This window comes from Rhinoraja longicauda, chromosome 36 (genome assembly GCF_053455715.1).
Source record: "Rhinoraja longicauda isolate Sanriku21f chromosome 36, sRhiLon1.1, whole genome shotgun sequence".
NCBI classification, from domain to species: domain Eukaryota; kingdom Metazoa; phylum Chordata; class Chondrichthyes; order Rajiformes; family Arhynchobatidae; genus Rhinoraja; species Rhinoraja longicauda.
Window position 1 is genome coordinate 6,932,646 of NC_135988.1, and position 14,156 is coordinate 6,946,801.

A 14,156-nucleotide genomic window follows, 5' to 3' on the forward strand; every position below is an offset into this window, starting at 1 on the left:
AGATCTGACTCTGCTGGTGTTCACTGTGGGACCGAGGTTCAGCAGGAAATTATGCAACGTTTCAATCTGATGTGGAGGGGACACAGGTGGGGGGGTCTCAGTCAGAACAGGACCAGGGGGGAGAATCAGTCAAGGCTGGGGACAGGGGAGAAATCAGTCAGGAGTGGGGGGGATACAGTTTGAACAGGGGAAGGGGAGGATGACTCAGAGCAGGGGGGGTCAGAAAGAGCTGGGGGGGGTGTCAGTCAGGGGTCGGTGTGTGGGTGGGGGGAAGAATCAGTGAGGGCTGGGAGGGGTAAATCACTCAGGACTGGATTGGGGGGGAAACAGTCACGGGGGGCAGGTGGTCAGTCAGGGGTGAATGGGGCAAATCAGTCAGGGATGGGTTGGAGTCAGTCAGGGGTGGGAGGGGTAAATCAGTCTGGGGTTGGAATAAGTCACGGATGGGGTTATCAGTAGGGGCAGGATGGGGGGAAACATTCAGGGGTAGTTGGGTGGGAATCAGTTAGGGGCAGGGGTGGGAATCAGTCAGAGCTGGGTAGGGAGGGGGAGGGTCAGTCAGCCAGGTTCATCAGCCAGGCCTGGATACGGGGAAACAGTCATGGGCTGTTGGGGTCAGTCAGAGGGGAGAATCAGTCGGGGGGGGTGGGGGCAGTCAGTGAGGGGTGGGAATGAGTTGGGGGGAGTTCAGTCAGTGGGAGGGGTGGTCAGTCGCGGGGGGGGGGGGGGGGGGGTGGGAAGAGGGAAGGAGGTCAGTCAGGGCTGGGGGTAGTCAGTCAGGGGTAGTTCAGTCAGTGGGAGGGGTGGGGAGAGGGAAGGGGGTCAGTCAGGGCTGGGGGTAGTCAGTCAGGGGTAGTCAGTCAGGGGTAGTTGGGGAAGTTCAGAGTGGGAGGGGTAGGTCAGGGGAGGGGGTGGTCAGTCTGGGTGGGGAGAGGGAAGGGGGTAGGTCAGGGCTGGGGGGGTAGTCAGTCAGAGGTAGTTGGGGAAGTTCAGTCAGTGGGAGGGGTGGGTCAGGGAGGGGATGGTCAGTCTCGTGGGGGGAGGGAAGGGGGTCAGTCCGGGCTGGGGGGTAGTCAGTCAGGGGTAGTTCAGCCAGTGGGAGGGGTGGGGAGAGGGAAGGAGGTCAGTCAGGGCTGGGGAGGGGGGGGGGGGGGGGGGGGAGCGCTGGCGGCAGCGAGTGTGCCGGAGGGTCCCAGCAACCCGCCGCCTCCCTGCTCCTGGACAGTTTGGCGTCTGAGTAACTTTTCGAGCACGTTGGTCTCGGTGTGCCAACTCTGCCGGCGGCCTGGCCCTTTAACAGTTGCAGGGAGGGGTTGGGTTTGGTGACATTGCACACACACACAGGAAGTTAACATGGTGAAGTTTGCGGTGGTGAAGCTGCTCTCCCTTGCCCTGTGGCTGGGCAGGACGGCGGCTGAGGCACCCGAGACACCCGCGACACCCCCAGGGAGGATCGGTAAAGGCTCGCCGCGCATTGCATGGGCTACATTGCGTGCCCACACCACCGGGGTCGGGCTGTACAGTGCTACACACACACTCTGTACCCCAGTGCACACACACTGCACTTGTGAATCTGTGGAATTCACTGCCACAGAAGGCAGTGGAGGCCAATTCACTGGATGTTTTCAAGAGAGAGTTAGGGCTAACGGAATCGGGGGATGTTGGGGAGAAAGCAGGGACGGGGCACTGATTTTAAGCTGGTGTGCCATGCTCTAAAGTGCGGTGCTGGCACCAAGGGCCGAATGGCCTACTCCTGCACCTATTTTCTATGTTCTCTCTATGTTTCTATGATCACACACTGCAAAGGCCAGGGACTTTAAAACTCCCTTCTCTCTCTTTCCCTCCCCTTCCTCCCCCCACCCCACTTAAATTAGAATTGCATTGGAAACTAGGAGGAGCGCTGGGACCTGTCGGCAGGTTGGAGTTTGTGTTTGGAGATGGGGAAATATTTTAATATTTATATTCCCCTTCATTATCGCGTCGTCCCCAGCCAACAGTGACCATTCTGGACTCCACCTTTCCCGAGTCACCATGCGGGCTCTGCATTGTTCTGTACCTTCCCATTCCTCTCCCTCTCCTCTGACTCTCAGTCCGATGAAGGGTCTCGACCCGGAAGGTCACCTATTCCTTTCCATATTCTACATTTCCTTGATCACCGTCAGCTTTGCTCTGACGTTTTCACACCTAACCCTTCCATATCTCTAGTCTCTCTCTCTCTCTCCCTTGACACAGTCTGAAGAAGAGTCTCGACCCGAAACTTTAACCTATTCCTTCTCTGGCAGAGATGCTGCCTGACCTGCTGAGTTACTCCAGCACTTTGTGTTTATCTTTGGTGTTAACCGGCATCTGCAGTTCTTTTGTGCACAAATATTTTAACGCTTTATATTTTATTGTCCCTAACAGGATGGGCAGTCCGGTTGGACAGGCCGTAGACGAAGGAGCAAGGAGGGAGGGAGGGACAGAGAGAGAGAGGAGGAAGGAGGGGGGATCACAACTGCAAAGGTATCACTGTACAGGACACTGAGTCTGCAGTTAGAAGTTAAAGTCAGAATGTTTTGTTGAACCCTTAACCCTTGCAGTTAGGTTAATATTAGAAAGGAGTGTGAAGATATCAGAATAGACACAAAGGAATTTTACCCGGTGTCCCAGGAGGAAGGATTTCAATTAAAGAGGAGTTGTGAGGTCGCAGCATTAAGTGTATCCGTTTAGTTTATTGTCTCGTGTACCGAGGTACAGTGAAAAACCTTTGTTGCTGCTACCGGTCAGTGGAAAGACAATACATGATTACAATTGAACCATTTACAGTGTATAGATACATGATAAAGGGAATAATGTATAGTGCAACGTAAAGCCAGAAAAGTTCAATCAAATATAGTCCGAGGGTCACCAATGAGGTAGATAGTAGTTCAGCACTGCTCTCTGGTTGTGGTAGGATGATTCGGTTGCCTGATAACAGCTGGAAAGAAACTGTCTCTGAATCTGGAGATGAGTTTTTTCACACTTCTGTACCTTTTGCCTGATGGGAGAGGGGAGAAGAGGGAGTGGCTGGGGTACGACTCGTCCTTGATTATGCTGCTGGCCTTGCCGAGGCAGTGTGAGTTGTCAATGGAAGTGGAGGTTGGTTTGTGTGACGGTCTAGGCTGCATCCACAATTTGCTACAATTTCTTGTGGTCTTGGATGGAGCTGTTCCCAAACCAAGCTGTGATGCATCCTGATAAAAATGCTTTCTGTGGTGCATCTGTAGACGTCAGTGAGAGTTGTAGGGGACATGCCGAACTTAGAAACATAGAAAGATAGAAAATAGGTGCAGGAGGAGGCCATTCGGCCCTTCAAACCAGCACCGCCATTCATTGCGATCATGGCTGATCGTTCCCAATCAATACCCCATGCCTGCCTTCTCCCCATATCCCTTGATTCCACTAGCCCCTAGAACTCTATCTAACTCTCTCTTAAATCCATCCAGTGATTTGGCTTCCACTGCCCAACACCGAGCCTTGCCGCACTCCACTCGCCACTGCCTGCCATTCTGAAAAGGACCCGTTTCCTCCTACTCTTTGCTTCCTGTCTGCCAACCAATTTTCTATCCATGTCAACATCCTACCCCCAATACCATGTGCTCTAATTTTGGTCACCATTCTCCCGTGTGGGTCCTTATCAAAGGCTTTCTGGAAGTCTAGGTACACTACAGCCACTGGCTCCCCTTCATCCATTTTACTTGTCACGTCCTCAAAAAATTCCAGAAGATTAGTCAAGCATGATTTCCCTTTCATAAATCCATGCTGACTTGGACTTATCCTTTTACTGCTATCCAAATGCACCGTTATTACCTCTTTAATAATTGACTCCAGCATCTTTCCCACCACCGAAGTCAGGCTAACTGGTCTGTAATTCCCCGTTTTCTCTCTCGCTCCTTTCTTGAAAAGTGGGATAACACTAGCTATCCTCCAATCCACAGGAACTGCTCCTGAATCTATTGAACATTGGAAAATGATCACCAATGCGTCCACTATTTCTAGAGCCACCTCCCTGAGGACCCTGGGATGCAGACCATCAGGCCCAGGGGATTTATCAACCTTCAGTCCCATTAGTTTACCCAATACTATTTCTCGCCTAATGAAAAAAAAATTCAGTTGCTCTACCCCCCTAGATCCTCTGTCCTCCAGTACATCTGGGAGATTGTCTGTGTCTTCCTTAGTGAAGACAGATCCGAAGTACCTGTTCGACTCTTCTGCCATTTCCTTGTTACCCATAATAATTTCACCCGTGTCTGCCTTCAAGGAACCCACATTTGACTTTGCTACTTTTTCTCTTAACATATCTAAAGAAGCTTTTACTATCCTTCTTTATATTCTTGGCCAGCTTCCCCTCGTACTTCATCTTTTCAGCCCATATTGCCCGTTTTGTTACCTTCTGTTGTCCTATGAAAGTTTCCCAATCCTCTGGCTTCTGGCTACTCTTTGCTGTGTTATACATCTTTTCTTTTAGTTTTATTCCATCCCTAACTTCCCTTGTCAGCCACGGTTGCCTCCTACTCCCCTTAGAATCTTTCTTCCTTTTTGGAATGAAATGATCCTGCGTCTTCCGGATTATGCTCAGAAATTCCTGCCATTGCTGTTCCACCGTCAATCCTGCTAGGATCCCTTTCCAGTCTATCTTGGCCAGCTCCTCTCTCATGCCTTCATAGTCCCCTTTGTTCAACTGCAACACTGACACTTCCGATTTAACCTTCTCCTTCTCAAATTGCAGATTAAAACTAATCATATTGTGATCACTAACTCCAAGCAGTTCCTTTACCTTGAGTTCTCTTATCAAATCTGGCACATTTCACCTCCTAAGCCTTCTAAGGAAGTCGAGGCGTACGTGTGATTTCTTGGTTATTGTTTCAATATGGGTGGTCCAGGAGAAGTTGTTGGTGATATTGACACCTCGGAATTTGAAGTTTTCAATTATATCTACTTCGGCACCGTTAATGCAAACTGGGGTATGTGTACCACTTCACTTCCTCAAATCAATCACTATCTCTTTTGCCTTGTTGGCATTGAGGGAAAGGTTGTTGTCTTGACACGAGGTTCTCAATCTCCTTCCTACATAGAAACATAGAAAATAGGTGCAGGAGTAGGCCATTCGGCCCTTCGAGCCAGCACCGCCATTCAATATGATCATGGCTGATCATCCAAAATCAGTACCCCGTTCCTGCTTTCTCCCCATATCCCTTGATTCCCTTAGCCCTAAGTGCTAAATCTAACTCCCGTACTCCCACCTAAGTGGAATGTGGGAGGAAACTGGCGCACCCGGAGAAAACCCACGTGGACACGGGGAATGTGCAAACTCTGTACAGACAGCACCCATAGTCAGGATTGAACATGTGTCTCTGACACTGTAAGGCACCAACTCTACCACTGTGCTGCCCCTGAATGTGACTGTTTTAATATGGTCTTTAACCCTTGAACATTTGTCTGCTTAAGTGACCAGAATGACAGTGGAGACACACGGGGGTCCCGAAGAGAGACTTCAACGACTCCTCCTCCACCCACAGACGCTGCCCGACCCGCAGAGTTCCTCCACAGCGGTTTGTTTCCGGTACCAGAATGACGGTGTATTTCTTCTTCTCTCCCCCCGCGGGCGTCAGCCGTGATCGGGGCAGGCATCGGAGGAGCGGCCACTGCATACTTCCTCCGGCAGTATTTCGGACAGGACGTGCAGATCGATGTTTACGAGAGCGGGGCGGTGGGGGGCCGACTGGCCAAGGCCTCCATCAGCGGCCAGGACCACGAGATCGGAGCGGCAACCATTCACCCGCTCAGTCTGCACATGAAAGAGTTTGTTCGGCTGCTGGGTGAGTTTGGTGCAACTCTCGTCCGTAAAACAATTCCGAATTCAACAGCCTTTAACATCGTGCAGCACAGAAACACCTCCTTCAGCCCATCATGACAATTCCGACATTTTTGCTTATCGACAATATTTACCCACATTTGCCCAACTACACCTCATCCTCCTATCCTCCAAGGAATAAAGTTGTAGCATGCACAACCTCTCCCGATAGCTCAGGCCCTCAAATCCTGGCAACGTCCTCATAAATATTCCATACGCCCTTTCCAGCTTAACAGGGTGACCAGAACCCTGTTAACCAACCTGATCTCCCGGTGAAACCAAACGCAGGCTCAGCGATCGTTTCGCTCAACACCTTCGCTCAGTCCGCCTTAACCAACCTGATCTCCCGGTGGCTGAGCACTTCAACTCCCCCTCCCACTCCCAGTCTGACCTTTCTGTCATGGGCCTCCTCCTCCAGTACCATAGTGAGGCCCACCGCAAATTGGAGGAACAGCACCTTATATTTCGCTTGGACAGCTTGAGGCCCAGCGGTATGAACATTGACTTCTCCAACTTTAGATAGTTCCTCTGTCCCTCTCTTCCCCTCCCCCTTCCCAGTTCGCCCTCTATCTTCCTGTCTCCACCTATATCCTTCCTTTATCCCACCCCCCTGACATCAGTCTGAAGAACGGTCTCGACCGGAAATGACACCCATTCCTTCTCTCCTGAGATGCTGCCTGACCTGCTGGGTTACTCCAGTAATTTGTGAATAAAGAGTGACCAGAACTGTACACAGTACTGAAAATGTGGCCCCACCAATGTCCACACTGCACAAGGACAAGTCTCACCCCAGTCACTCCCTCTTCTCCCTTCTCCCATCAGGCAAGCGGTGCAGAAGTGTGATAACGCACACCTCCACATTCAGTTTCCGTTATCACTGTTATCAAGCAACTGAACCATCCTATTTTAGAATAAGATGAGGGGGGACCACATTGAAACTTACTGAATAGTGAAAGGCCTGGACAGAGTCGATATGGAGAGGATGTTTCCACTAGTGGGGGAGTCTAGGACCAGAGGCGTACCTTTAGAAAGGAGATGAGGAGGAATTTCTTTAGTCAGATGGCCGTGAATCTGTGGAATTCGTTCCCATAGGTGGCTGTGGAGGCCGTAAATATTTTTAAGGCAGAGATTGACAGATTCTTGATTAGTAAAGGTGTCAGTAGTTGTGGGGAGAAGGCAGGGGAATAGGGTTGAGAGGGAAAGATAGATCACCCATGATGGAATGTCGGAGTAGACTTGATAGGCCGAATGGCCAAATTCTGCTTCTAGGACTTATGAACATCACCAACTAGAGAGCAGTCCTGACTTCCCATCTATCTCATTGGAGACAATCAGACTATATTTAATCGGACTTTACTGGACTTTATCTTGCACTAAACGTTATACCCTTAATGCTGTATCCGTACGTTGTGAACGGCTTGATTGTAATTATGTATAGTCTCTTCGCTGACCTGTTGGCACACAACAAAACAGCTTTTCACTGTACCTTGGTACATGTGATAATAATAAACTAAACTAAACTAAGCTGGACCCCATACCCCAGCATGGGGCAGTTGGGCCGAATGGCCTGTTTAGTTTAGAGATACAGCGCGGATACAGGCCCTTCGTCCCACCGAGTCCACACCGACCAGAGATCCCCGCACATTAACACTGTCCTACACACACTAGGGACAGTTTACACATACACCAAGCCAATTAACCTACAAACCTGTAAGTCTTTTGAGTGTGGGAGGAAACCGAAGATCTCGGAGAAAATCCGCGCGGTCATGTTTCTATGCAGTGAATTTACACTAATGCCAGGATCCATCCCTGTGTTTGTGGGCACTGAAGGCCTTACGGAGCGCGATCACCCCAGCAACCTTCTGGCGGTGTACGATGGCGAGGAGTTTGTGTTTGAAGAGAGTGAGTGGTTCCTTGTCAACTTCTTCAAGCTGCTCTGGCGGTACGGCTTTGACTTCCTACGGGTGAAGATGTGGCTGGAAAGTTATCAGCACAAGTTCATGAGGTAAGGCCATTATCAAGGGAGTAGAGCTGCTCGTAGACTACTGCTATGTTACCAACTTCTGATTTGGCTGAGTTGCAGTGTCCGATCTCCTCCAGCTTTGACCCAATCCATTGGACTCGGAAGAGCCGAGTCTCCACTTTGCCAGCATGATGCTGATCCTTTAGACTTCAGACTTTAGAGATACTGGGCGGCAACAGGCCCTTCGGCCCACCTAGTACACACCGACCAGCGATCACCCCATACTCTAGCACTATCCTACACACAGGGGACAATTCACAATTTACAGAAGCCAATTACCCTACAAACCTGTACGTCTTTGTGTGGGTCTGGTGGAGGTTAAACAGTGGTCGTTATCAGAAGTTGTTGAATTTATGGGCATTGCTAAAGTAGCATTTTTCCTACGTTGGGGAGTCTAAAACTGGAAGGCAACGGGTTTAAGGTGAGGGGAAAATTTTAAAGGAGATCTGAGAGGCATGTTTTTCATAGAAGGTGGTTGTCACTTGGAACAAGTTTCCAGGGTAGTTGATCCTGATATAATTACAAAGTGCTGGGCAGAGAGGACCAGTGTGGGGAAAGGAGATAAGGGACCATGAGTTTAGTTTAGTTTAGAGATACAGCGTTGAAGGAGGCCCTTCGGCCCACCGAGTCCGCACCAGCCAACGATCACCTGTGCACTAGTTCTATGTTCCCCCAGTATTGCATCCTACATACTAGGGGCATTTTTCAGAAGCCAATTAACGTACAAACCTGTACCGTCTTTGGGATGTGGGAGGAAAGCAGAGACCCGGAGAAACCCCTCCCCCCCCCCCCCCCCCGGGTCACAGGGAGAACGTGCAAACTCCTTACAAACAACACCCAAGGCCAGGATCGAAGAATGGGTCTCTGGCGCTGCAAGGCAGCAACTCTACAATTGTGCCGCGGGTGGATTGAGTGTGTGGCGGTAGGCAGATGGGGGAAAAGAGGAAGAGACTGGGTAACGGGGAGGGGGTTTGGAAAGAAGCGGGCGTGGAGAGGACTACCCAGGTTCCAACAGCTGTTCGCTTCTTTGCTGGAGACTGAAGCACCTGTATTCCTCGCCTGCAGGATCTACCAGTACCAGAGTCTGGGCTACTCCTTCACCAGCATGGATAAGCTGCTGCACGTTCTCGGAGGTGACACGTTTGTGCAGTTGACCAAGCATTCCATTGACGAGGCCTTGCAGAAGAACGGCATCAGCCAGAGGTACATTGATGAGATGGTTGGCCCCATCATCAGGCTCACCTACGGGGAAGGGATCAACGTCAACGCATTCGTAGGTACACAAGCTCTGCACCTTGTCCTTGCGTTACAGGTAGAAAGAACAACATTTGTTGATTTAGACCGTAAAATCATAAGACAAAGGAGCAGATTTAGGCCATTCGGCCCATCATGGCTGGTATCGTTTTCCCTCTCAACCCCATTCTCCCGTACCTTTAACACTCTTACGAATCAGGTACCTATCAATCTCTGCTTTAAAAATACCCGAAGACTTGTTGGATATACTGAAAAGTAGTACGCAAAGGAGTGTAACATCCGCCATTTTAGTAGGCAAAACCCGCCATCCGTTATGCCTCTCGCAGTGTAGTCAGTGTTTTGGGGGAACAATATGTGTGATGATACCATTAAAATGCAGAATATATCTCATCTATCAATTCACAGATTTTTGTTATTTTTCTTTTTAAATGTTTCTGCAAGTTTCTGCCTACTAAAATGGCGCCGTGACGTACTACGGATTTTAGGATCAAGTGGTCTATCTTGTTCCTCTGGTATCTTTGGTCGGGATCGAACCCGGGTCTCTGGCTCTGTGATGGAGCAACTCTACCGCTGCGCCACTGACCGCCCCCTGCTCTGTATTGATTTGAAAGCGTTTGTATGCTCAAGTCCTGTAAATGGAACCTGTGAATCTGAAGAAGGGTCTCGACCCGAAACTTCACCTAGTCCTTTTCTCCAGACATGCTTTCTGACCCGCTGAGTTACTCCAGCTTTTAGTGTCTATCTTCAGTGAATCAGGGGGAAGGTGATAAATGGAACCAAAACTCACAGTGGATGCCTTTGCCCCACCTGCAGGGATGACCTCTCTTTCGGAGACCGAGTCCGACCTGTGGACCGTGGGAGAGGGGAACGAGATGGTTTGCTCAGGCTTGCTCTACACGGCCAGAGTCAACCTCATCAAGGGAAAGGTCACCTCGGTCAATGCAAAGAAGAGGCCTCGTCGCGATGGTGAGTCCTATTTCTAGTTCCAACAATTTCTAGTTCCAACAGTCAGTCCGTGCCTTGTGCGGTCTGAAGAAAGCTGATAGGAGCCGAACAAAGCGTTGTTCTTGGGTGCTTTGTGCTCAAAGGACAGAAGAAGGGCCCCGACCCGAAACATCACCTATCCATGTTCTCCAGGGATGCTGCCTGGGTTACTCCAGCACTGTGCATGCTCTTTTGACCGAATGTCATTGTTATTTCTTTATCCTAATGTTGTGAAGGTTCTTGGAAGCTTCCAATCCTGATATGTCTATTCCAGTTGATAACCAGAGATCTGTCTGGGCATAAAGAAGGTCATTTGGCCCATTGAGACCATGCAGGCTGCAAGGAGAACAATTCCAATCATCATTCCCATTCCTTTCATTCTTTCCCCACAGATTGTATCAAATGCCCAATCAATTCACTTTCTATCCAGTGAATCACTTCCAGCACACGTGCAGACAGTGAATTCCAAATTGCAACTGTTGTCTTGTGTAACAAAATAATTTACCTTGGCTTATAGGCGATGAAATTTTGCCTGGGAAGTAGAGGCACAGTGGTGCAGCGGAAGGGTTGCTTCATCGCAGCGCCAGAGACCCAGGTTCGATCCTGACTACCGGTGCCATCTGTACGGAGTTTGTACGCTCTCCCTGTGACCACAAGGCTCTTCTCCGGGTGCTCCGGTTTCCTCCCACCGTCCAAAGACGTGCAGGTTTGAAGGTTAATTGGTTTCTGTAAATTGTCGCCAGTGTGTGGGATTGGGCTAGTGTACGGGGTGATTGCTGGTCGGCTTGGACCCAGTGGGATGACGAGCCTGTTTCCGTGCTGTATCTCCAGTTTAAAGTGCCGTCGGACATATCACGAGAGTGATGATGCAGGAAATCTAGACGTTGGACTTCAGAGATACAGCGTTGGAACAGGACCTATGCCCCTCCGAGTCACCCCAGACACTAGCACTCTCCACGCACTAGGGACAAGTTACAATTGTTACTGAAGGCAATTAACCTATAAACCTGTGTAGGAAAATAACTGCAGATGCTGGTACAAATTCCCTCTCTCCTAGATGCTGCCTGACCTGCTGAGTTACTCCATCATTTTGTGATAACCTATTAACCTTTGCATCTTTGGAGTACGGGAGGAAACCGGAGCACCCGCAGTAAGCCCATGTGGTCACAGGGAGAACATACAAACTCCGTACAGACAGCACCCGTAGTCAGGATCGAACCCGGGTCTCTGGCGTTGTAAGGCAGCAACTCTGCCACTGCGCCGGTGGCTAAGTGTTCTATCCAGATAACGTTGGATTCTGTCCTTCATTTACAGGTGAGATGGCTACTGTCTATGAAGTGAACTACCTGGCCGGTACTGACACTGACTATGGGATATATGATATTGTAATTGTTGCTGCCCCCTTGCATAGCGACAACCCGGATATCCGTTTCCACGATTCCTCCCAGCCGATTGACGTAGTTCGGGGCCGATATCAACAGAAGGTGGTCACGCTGGTGGAAGGTCATTTAAACGCTTCTTTCTTCCGCTACCACGGGGCCGAACCCTTCCACCGCACCACCATCGGCACCACCGTGACCTCGGGCAGCTTTGTCCTGGGCGCCAGTGTCTCGACGCCCACAGGGGGCACCCAAGCCCCCGCCCGGGTCTGGAAAGTGCTGTCGTCCAAGCCGCTGGGCGAGCAGGGGCTGAGGGGACTCTTCCGATCCCACACGGCCGTGCGCCAGGCCCAGTGGCTCGCCCACCCCCGCTACAGCCCCGAGGACCGCGTGCCCCCCTTCGTCCTCCACCACCAGCTGTACCACCTCAACGCCATCGAGTGGGCGGCCAGCACCCTGGAGATGATGGCCATCTCTGCCAAGAATGCCGCCCTGCTCGCCCACCACCGCTGGTTCCAGCAGCTGGACAAAGTCGACCAAGAAACGCCACTAAACCTTAAGCTCGAACTCTAACCCAAGTTGGCCAGAAAAGACTTTTGAGTGTTGACTTCAAGGCCCTTCTGCACACTGGATGTTTGCTTCTACCTGGAGGGTTGGGTTATGTTAGCACAGAATTACATTGAGATTCACAGCACAGAGAAAGACTATGCTGCCATTCCAGTCTGTGCTCTTGTTGACACTCCAAGCAATTCTCTTCCCCTCACTAATGCTGCTTAATCCCTCCACGTTGGGAGGAAATTTTAAATTCTCAATGCTCTCTTGGGGCCCCACTTGGGTAGCTTACAACCCAGCGGTATGAATATTGAATTCTCTAACTTAAACTAACCCTTGCTTTCCCTCTCTCTCCGTCCATCCCCCACCCTGGTTCTCCAATTAGTTTCACTGTCCTGCTGATTCATTTTGTTGTTTGGATACCTCATTGTCACCTTCCCCTCAGCCAACTATGAAACATTCTACATTTCCTTGAACATCGTCTGCTTTGCTCTGACGTTTTCACACCTTCCCATTCCATATCTCGAGCCACACTCCCCCCTGACTCTCAGTCTGAAGAAGGGTCTCAACCCGAAACGTCACCCATTACTTCTCTCCAGAGATGCTGCCAGTCCCGCTGAGTTACTCCAGCTTTTTGTGTCTATATTCGGTAGCTTTCCAAACAAATTTTGTCTTGAATTTCCACGTAGATTAATCTGGAACATCCTATCTAGCTTGCACATGTAGACACAAGGAATTGCATATCCTGGCTTACACAAAAGGTTGCAAAGTGCTGGAGTAACTTAGTGGGTCAGGCAGCATCTCTGGAGAACATGGACTTTGGATTGATAACTTAATAACATCACCTATTCTAACCAGAACCATGGTTCAAAATTGGTGCAAAGAACGGATTTACAAAGGATTGATGAGAGTGACTGCTTTTGACATCAAGGCAGCACTTGACTGAGCGTGGCATTGGAAATAGTGAGGACCGTAACATGAAAGAGAAAATGTGCTCCATGTGGAGTTATATTTTCAAAGAAGAAGCTGCTTTGTCATTGGAGGTCAATCATTCCAGCCCCAAGATCTTGCTGCATGAATTCTTCAGGATAGGATCCTAGCTCAGTATTTTCAGCAGTGACCTTCCTGCCAGAGGGAGATCTTACCTCCATTTTCATTCCGTTTGCAACTCCTCCTGTGTTGAAGCACTCCATGCCAGCAGGCAGCAAGACCTGGGCATCATCCAGGGCACGGCCGAGTGGTGGGTGGCAAGTAACATTTGTGCCATACCTGTGCCAGGTAATGAGACATCTTTAATGGAGTGAATCTAGCCAGCTACACGTGGCAATCAATGGATATTTTTATAAGGCCGAGATAGATAGATTCTTGATTAGTATGGGTGTCGGTGGTTGTGGAGAGAAGGCAGGAGAATGGGGTTAAGAGGGAAAGATTGATCAGCCATGATTGAATGGCAAAGTAGACTTAATGGTCTGAATGGCCTAATTCTGCTCCTATCACCGATAAACTAATGAACATGGTGTACAATTGACATCAACATAGCCAAGTTCAAGATGTGTAGATCCTTCTGAGATTTGTAGTGAGGGGCCATTATTGACCAGATACTGGTCGAGAGACTTCAGTCCAGATGAAGTGTGTTGACCCGAGTGGCCAACTGTCCATTTCCCTCTACAGATGCTGCCTGACCTGCTGAGTTCCTCCAGACTTTGTCTGTTGCTCCAGACCCCAGCAGTTGCAGTTTCTTGTGTCAACATCTCAGAGCAACGATGATTCCTCCCTATTAAATTCTGAGGTTAAAAATGTATCTTTGTTTCTTTCTCCACTTGATACCACTTGACCTGCTGAGAATTTCCAGCATTTTTGATTTTATTGTTTTCACATTTCTTTTTGTTTTAGAATTGTCTTGGTGCTTTTTTTAAATGAAAAGATGTGCCCATTTTGAAAGAACCTAATGTTTGATTGCAACCCTTACTTTTGAATTCTTTTGTTAATAAAATGGAGAAATAATTGCAAAATATGACAGTTGCCTTTATGGTTAAAGAGATTCTTTCATGATCACAAAACATAAAATGTCGTAACATTCACCGGGTCAAAA

At 49.5% G+C, this 14,156-nt stretch overlaps 1 protein-coding gene across 2 annotated transcripts; it reads left to right on the forward strand.

Annotated features, from left to right (window-relative positions):
* Positions 1-1,318: 1,318 nt before the first annotated feature.
* LOC144610369 (prenylcysteine oxidase 1-like) lies at positions 1,319-14,053 on the forward strand. Of its 2 annotated transcripts, none has more exons than XM_078428993.1 (6): positions 1,319-1,456; positions 5,631-5,837; positions 7,673-7,877; positions 8,961-9,172; positions 9,963-10,115; positions 11,448-14,053. In XM_078428993.1, exons 1-6 carry the CDS (start codon positions 1,354-1,356, stop codon positions 12,083-12,085), a joined length of 1,518 nt encoding a protein of 505 aa, XP_078285119.1. In that variant the 5' UTR covers positions 1,319-1,353; the 3' UTR covers positions 12,086-14,053. The 2 variants fall into 2 exon arrangements, with proteins under 2 accessions (XP_078285119.1, XP_078285120.1); XM_078428994.1 differs by having other exon boundaries at positions 7,703-7,877.
* Positions 14,054-14,156: the final 103 nt, after the last annotated feature.

Coding starts and splice junctions, on each gene's coding strand:
- LOC144610369 (XM_078428993.1), top strand. CDS start 1,354: ATGGTGAAGTTTGCGGTGGTGAAGCTGCTCTCCCTTGCCCTGTGGCTG. Junction 1,457..5,630: donor GACACCCCCAGGGAGGATCG/GTAAAGGCTCGC, acceptor CGCGGGCGTCAG/CCGTGATCGGGGCAGGCATC. Junction 7,878..8,960: donor TATCAGCACAAGTTCATGAG/GTAAGGCCATTA, acceptor CCTCGCCTGCAG/GATCTACCAGTACCAGAGTC.